This window comes from Drosophila sulfurigaster, chromosome 2L (genome assembly GCF_023558435.1).
Source record: "Drosophila sulfurigaster albostrigata strain 15112-1811.04 chromosome 2L, ASM2355843v2, whole genome shotgun sequence".
NCBI lineage: Eukaryota > Metazoa > Arthropoda > Insecta > Diptera > Drosophilidae > Drosophila > Drosophila sulfurigaster.
Genome location: NC_084881.1, coordinates 13,258,151 through 13,265,274, shown reverse-complemented (window position 1 = coordinate 13,265,274; position 7,124 = coordinate 13,258,151). Strand labels below are relative to the sequence as shown.

Genomic DNA, 7,124 nt, shown 5'->3' with positions numbered 1-7,124 from the left:
AAAAAAATACTTAAAAAGAAATATGTATTTTTAATATTCACTTTAAGAAAAACCCTCTAGAATTATGTCTCAATAAATACTAAGATTAACCACAAAATGATTATCACACAGATTCTCTTTTAATCAACAAGCTTAGGCAATAAATTGATCTTCGCTATTAATGATTGGAATTTCAATAATGCAGAGAGTTCGCGGTATTAAGTTCTTGATGAGATAGATGGGTTGGCATGCAAATGCAAATGCAAATGCCAAATGCCTGTGGCTTCGGGAATCTCTAACGAGTGTTGAACTAATTAATGCGCAACTTGAGGCATGCCTAGGGTTTCATCCATATACCATACTCGTATACTTGCCACTTCAACATAAGAAGAGGGCTGCTCGATCAGCAAATTACACGAATTGCTTTTCGTGAAACTGTTGTTATTTGCTCTTGTTGAAAGCGAAGCACTGAAAGAAGACAAAGGGAGTTAAGAATGTAAGAAATATAAATAAAAATAATAAAAAAAAAAAAAAACTGCAACTGTTGGCCAAGTAGAGCTCTCAAGCTGTGCCCTGGGACACTCCAACACAACAACTCCCAAGACTCAAAGTCGAACTCAAAACACAATGCCGATGATTCGCCAAGATCCAGATCTTCACATTCATATCCACAGATTGAGATTCAGATGCACGTTGAGCGGCGATCGACGATCGGAGATCGGAGATCGGTGAGCAGCAATTCATTCATATTTGTATTTACTTAACTTGCCGATGATGATGTTGCCCGAGAGGAGTTGGAGATGCGATGATGACTTGCATCTTTGTGTGCCACAGCAAGAGTTTATTCTTCGCTTCTTTTTCTTACTTTTTTCATTTATGTTATATTGTTGTTTTCTTTTATTTTATGAAAGACCAAGTCTCATATTTTAAGGGACGCCCGTTGCAGTGTAAATGGAGTTTCGACAGCCTAATTGGAGATCAACGCAGTATAATTGTCTGCCCGGCTGTGGCTTCTTTGGCTGCTGTGGCTGCTGCTGTGGATGATGATGAAGTCGTGGACCGAGAACAGGTGAATGAATTTGTGACAGCCGCACAAAGGCAAATGATGTATTGATAGCATCTGTTTTGGGAGCACAAGCAGGAGCAGGAGCAGAAGCAGTCAACAGTCAGCAGTCAGCAGTCAGCAGTCAACAGTTTGTGGCAGCCACAGCGGCAGCGGCAGGACGTCTGCAACTTTTGACAGACTTTTTGTTACCTTTGTTTGGCCATTTGACTGTGCCACTTCCCCCGAGTGTGTTATACTGCGGTAACTCTGGTGTCTGTGATGTGAGTGTGTAAGCATAAAGAGGCAATGCCGCATGTTGTAAGCAGTCAATGCAAATTGAGTAGCCCACAATTGTGGTCTGGCTTTTGTATACATCGATTACATGTGAGCCTACAAAGCTGTAAATGCCAATGCTTCAAGGTATTGATGTAAATCAGAGCAGAGTCAATATGTCACACTTGAAATACAACGCTAAAAATATATACAAGTATTTATAAAGTGATGTATGAACATGTTTCAAGCTTGTAAAGTTAAAAATAAAATTTATATTACAACAAAAACATATTCTAAGTATAGAAATTAATTTAAAAAAGTAAAATAATTTTAAAAAATTCGGATCCTTCGAGCCGGATTTGAACCAGCGACCTATGGATATCTACATTTTACAAATGCCTCTACAGTCCACCGCTCTACCAACTGAGCTATCGAAGGTCGATGTGTTTGCTTAGCCAAAACGTGCACATGAACCAAACACGGAACACTGTGAGGCCTTATCAACAAGCAAGTGGCGCATAAATCAAATTGACTACTGCAATGGGGGGAGGGAGAGCGAACGAGCTTTGCGTGTGTGTGCGCTTTCTGCAGCGCAAGCAAGAAATATTTCGTGGTCACTGCTTTGTTGTTGTTGTTATTGCAGTAGTCATTGCTGTGTTATGTTTTGGGTGGAATTTTGGTTTTCGGTTTCGGTTAGATCAAAAAGCGGCGCTTAGAGTGACATAAACAAAAACAATGCGTGCTGCTATCAAGACAACAATTAACATGGCCACCTAGCGAAGGGAGATGCTGCAACTGTCCAAGTGACTCATCGTCTATACACAGGGAGTGTGTGTTTTGTGTGTGGTCAGCAAGTGAATCATGCCACAAACGCGCGCGTTGCCTTATCAGTGGCAAGTGGCAGGTGGCAGTTGGCCTTCTTGGCCTGGCCTAGGCACAAACTACCGCAGCGGCGGCGCCTCGCAAAGTGTTGCTGATAAGCAGTAAAACACACACATGCAAAGAATGAGAGAGGGAGACGGATACTTAACAAACCAATTAGGATGCCAAAAACAACAAAAAAAAGGAAGGCAGGCAGCAAGTCATAAAAAACAACCCAACGAGCAGCTATTATATCAGTTAATCTATATACATTTTATACATAGAAGGGACCAAGAGGGTTAGTTTAGAGGGAACAGGCGAAGCGGAGCGAAAAAACTGACAGCTTACGGATAATTACTGACAGAAACACACACACACACACACCGATGCATATGCAGCGGCAATTTGTGTGATCCATTGAGCGAGGTAAGACAGAAAGAGAGAGGGAGAGATCGATTGCCCAAAACTGTCTTGTTAGATAAGAGAATGATTGCCTCGTTCTTGCGCAGTCACAGCAAGGGAGCGAGCGAGCGAGACAGCAGCACATACATAGTTATAGTCTATTCTGGGAGCCCTGCGGTGCACAACCTGCCGCATCCTCCAAGTAATTTGCTCAGGTATCTTACAACAAATGTTCATAATTTTTAAGAATGACTCAAATAGTTTTTTTCCCTTCTTACCTTTCTTATCAGAGTCATAAGATCTTTTTGGGAATTTTCGGCATGCTCTCTTGATGTTGGTATCAATTTCCAGCTATGATTGAATGAATCTCCAGTTTGTTGCCTCTCTTAGCAATGTGGGCGGCTTATCGATCTGACCAAATCTAGCATACGGCTAACGCCATTGGTCATTGGTCAAGTTCCAAGAACATTTCTCGATAATTGCTATTTGACAATTTGTTCATAGTTATTTAGCAACAGCTGATGCTTTTTGCTTTCAGCCCGCCTGCGTTCTTCTTCCTGCTGTGTTTCTCTTCCTCTAACTGCTTGTGAGTCTTTGTACGTGTGTGTGTGTGTGTGTGTGTGTGTGTGTGTGTGTGTGTGTGTGTGTGTGTGTGTGTGTATGTGTGTGGCAGTTACTCTGCGCATCTCTGCTGCCTGATGAGTCATTTAATTGAGCCGAAAATTGACTTTGTAGTGCTGGGTAAATTAATTTACTGTCCGTTGATAAAAAAAAATAAATAAATACAAAAGAGGAAAAAATCATGCATGACTCACATGGACTTGTTGAGTCTCTAGTTCGATTCCAAGTCAAGTTTTCCAGCTTGATGCTTTGCAGCTCTGTAATCTCTGTAATGTTCCGAAGCATCTAAAAATAGCACAGTGTCTTAGGTAATGCTCAGTTTAATCGCTGTTATACTATATTACAAATACACATTGAAAACAAATAATCCATAATTGCATCATACTCTGATTAATTAAGAAATAAAAAACTCACTTTTAATATTTGTTTTGAAAATTGGTATTTTATTTGTTTTAAATATAGCAGCAAAAGCTTGGGACGCTGTCGTAGAGCTTTCACCTCAAACTTGACGTCGCTGGAGCTTTTTAGGAACAGAATTTCCTTACAAATTAAGCTTGTTGCTGACCATTCGCTTTCACCACAATATAATTTTTCAATATTTCGAAATACTTTTCATATGAAAACCACAGAACATTTCATCATTTAATGCAATTCATATTTCTAGTCGGATTTCAATAAAGAATACTTGCCATTGATTGATACCCACCGGGTTTTCCCGCTATATATTTAATCTTCTTCTCTTTAGATTGCACTTTTGATAATTAACAATGTTTACGTCGACAATTTGCTTGTCTATAGAGAGAAGCTTTTTTGTCGACAACATCACAATTGTCACGAATACTATTTTCAATCGTTGACATTGTTTCATTTCTTTATATTAATTTGTAGTTTTTCTTGGATTTTTAATCTGAATTATTTGCATTGAGTCGAATGCTTTTGCACTTGAAATTATCTTATCGCAACACGTATATTTTGTGCACCTTTTGTCTTTTATGCTGCGATAAGCATTCATGTTCGCCTTTGTTTAATATGATCTGTGCGTTGTTATTGTTCATGGCATTGTTGTTATTTTTGTAATGTTGAACAAGTTTTCGAAGTAAAAGGTTTTTGAACTTATTTTCGGGCGTACCATTTATAGACCTTCGATAGCTCAGTTGGTAGAGCGGTGGACTGTAGAGGCATTTACAAGTTGTAGAAATCCATAGGTCGCTGGTTCAAATCCGGCTCGAAGGATCGTGTATAATTTTTTTAAATTATCATTACTTAAAAACCATTTTTAAATTTTAAACATTTTTTTAAAATAATTTATTTTAAAATCCAAATAGTATTTTGACTTGTGATTTAAAGAAATACATATCGTAATCACAATAAAATATATATTTTTTAATTGACCAGTTCATAATATATTTAAATTGAAATTAATTTTTACGAAATATATTTTTTGGTACATTAATGTGAACTGATATATTAAGTTAGCAAAATGTAATTAATTTTTCAATATATAAAGAATTATTTAATACAATTTTTTTTTAAATTATTGTTAAATTTTAAAAATCATAAATTAAAATATTTTTTAAATTTATAAAAGAGACAAAAAATTGTAATCCTTCGAGCCGGATTTGAACCAGCGACCTATGGATATCTACATTCTGCAAATGCCTCTACAGTCCACCGCTCTACCAACTGAGCTATCGAAGGTACGTGAATATCGCTGGATTACGGCCGGAGTCTAATATAGATCTTAAAAATAATTTAAAAAATTAAAAAAAGTAAAAAAAATTGTAATCCTTCGAGCCGGATTTGAACCAGCGACCTATGGATATCTACACACTGCAAATGCCTCTACAGTCCACCGCTCTACCAACTGAGCTATCGAAGGTACATGAAGAGGGGCTGCTTAGCGTCGCTCTTGTTACAACGTGGGTCGTTTATTTAAAGCTCTGCATCGAATAGTTCAATTTAATTTGATATTTCTGTTGTTGGCTGTGGATTATTGTTTGTCGTTGTTGTTGTTGGAATAAAAAGACTTGCGATTAAATTGTTTTTGATTTTTTAATAAAATTTTTTCATTTATATTTTTTTCAACTTTGATCATTATGATCACCATCATCATCATCATCATCATCATCATCGTCGTCAGCACATTGCTCATCATTCATCAAAAAGTGTTTTGTTTTTAAATAAATAAAATAAGAAAATTTGTAAGAAAATTACAAAATACATGGGGTAGGGAGGATTTCGGGGGATAGCGCTCTGCAACTTCAGGCACAAAACGATTCGATAATTGTTTTCGATTTCATATTTGTTTGTTTTTGTAGGTTTTTGTGTGTGTGTGTGTTTTTTTTTGTTTTGTTTTTAACTAATTATTTTTCAACATGCTGCGCTTAAATATTAACACTAAATACTAGTAATTAATTTAGTCATATATTTACGGTTATATTCGAGTTTAGCTTAAAACGCATAACAATAAACGATAGTTTTCTTCATACTCTTTTATTTATCTCTTCCCTTTATCTATCATACTCATAATCATTTTCATTATCATTTTCTTCAGATTTAGATGTATAGTAGTTACGATTATAGTTTAGTTGATATTTAGTTGTGTTGTTGGTGTGAATTTTATACAATTACATTTAGTTTTGGGGAACAAAGTTGAATACCGTTTTTGCATATATCGATATTGTATCGTATCGTAGGGTAAATGTGTGTGTGTGTGTGTATTTTAGTACATATACAAGAGAGTTACATACGCAGTATATATTTCAATATATATATCTATGTGTATCTATATATAGTGTATATATATATGTTTAATCTGTAGATGTTGCCTAAATAATTTCAAAGTATTTTCTTTTAATTAATTTACAAGTGTGCGTGTGTGTTGATGTGTGTGTTTTGTGTTTATTATATAATTCATTTTTGTAATAATTATTAACAATTAGGCTGTGGGAAAAGCATGACGCTTTTCTCTAGTAAACATAGCTTAGCAATTAGCTTTTATACAATTTGTTCAAATCAGCAGCGTTCTGCAAAAGCTGCAAAGATACAAAAGTATCTCAGAGTGCGGTCTATGGCAGGAGGAGACTGCTATGGCTGCAGGAGACACGTTGAGGGGGGTAGGGGAGGCAGGTGGGTGCGATTTTGTTGATGCGGCTATTTACAGTTGTCTCGTGTGCTCTTCTGCTCTGGCTGTGTTTGTATTTGTGCGTGTGTGTGTGTGTGTGTGTTTGTGCTCTGTGCAACATTTCCAAAGCCTGGCTGTGGAAAGTGACAGAGACGGTTGCTGCTGCTGCTGCTGTTGTTGTTGCGGTGATGGTGGTGGTGTTGTTGTTGTTGTTGGGGGTGGGGGCGGCTGGGCGGGGCTGCATTTCGCTCTACATAAAATTAAAGTCTACGATTTACACTTAAAATTCAAATATTCAGTCCATTTTGTTTGCGTTGTGTTTAAAGCATTGACGGCTTGGAACCAAACAGCATTTGATGCTCTTTCGCTTTCGCTCGCTCTCTCTCTCTCTCTCTCTCGCTCTCTATCTAACTCTCGCTGTAACTTATCGACAGCCACAACCCACTACGGTCATGTCCTGATAGTTCTTGAGCACAACTGTCCTTTGGTCATTGAGATAGAGCATCGAGATGCCCTCCAGCTGCGTGGGCACACAGCACGCCTTTGGTACCTTCCCCTGGATTGATGTCATTGACTAAGGTCTGCACAACCGCATGATTCGTGGAATTGAGATGATCCGCTAGCGGAAACGGGCACTTGCCGTGGCAATAGAACGCATCGTAGCCCGGCGGCGCCACAATCCAATCGCTCCAGCCGACATCCGTGAAGTCCACGTAGAGCGAATGCCGTCGGCAATCCTCTTCGCGATTCTTGCGACGCGTCGGCTTCCTCTGATGCCGACGATTGCGATTGCCACCCCCACCGTTGCCCCCCCCTTAC

At 38.1% G+C, this 7,124-nt stretch overlaps 1 protein-coding gene and 4 non-coding genes across 5 annotated transcripts in view; 1 reads left to right on the top strand and 4 right to left on the bottom strand.

The window, feature by feature from the left end:
• Positions 1-1,641: 1,641 nt before the first annotated feature.
• On the bottom strand, positions 1,642-1,735 carry Trnay-gua (transfer RNA tyrosine (anticodon GUA)). Its single transcript has 2 exons — positions 1,699-1,735; positions 1,642-1,677 (listed from the first exon to the last, which is right to left on the bottom strand). It is a non-coding gene; the product is annotated as a tRNA-Tyr (tRNA).
• A 2,585-nt stretch (positions 1,736-4,320) lies between these two features.
• Positions 4,321-4,414, top strand: Trnay-gua (transfer RNA tyrosine (anticodon GUA)). The gene is made up of 2 exons: positions 4,321-4,357; positions 4,379-4,414. It is a non-coding gene; the product is annotated as a tRNA-Tyr (tRNA).
• A 371-nt stretch (positions 4,415-4,785) lies between these two features.
• Positions 4,786-4,879, bottom strand: Trnay-gua (transfer RNA tyrosine (anticodon GUA)). Its single transcript has 2 exons — positions 4,843-4,879; positions 4,786-4,821 (listed from the first exon to the last, which is right to left on the bottom strand). It is a non-coding gene; the product is annotated as a tRNA-Tyr (tRNA).
• An 87-nt stretch (positions 4,880-4,966) lies between these two features.
• Positions 4,967-5,060, bottom strand: Trnay-gua (transfer RNA tyrosine (anticodon GUA)). The gene is made up of 2 exons: positions 5,024-5,060; positions 4,967-5,002 (listed from the first exon to the last, which is right to left on the bottom strand). It is a non-coding gene; the product is annotated as a tRNA-Tyr (tRNA).
• A 456-nt stretch (positions 5,061-5,516) lies between these two features.
• LOC133849427 (protein decapentaplegic) overlaps positions 5,517-7,124 on the bottom strand; it is a 43,032-nt gene continuing 41,424 nt past the window's right edge. The window contains 2 exon segments of the mRNA XM_062285506.1: positions 5,517-6,861; positions 6,863-7,123. Coding sequence (XP_062141490.1) covers positions 6,730-6,861; positions 6,863-7,123 — 393 coding nt within the window. The 3' untranslated portion in view covers positions 5,517-6,729.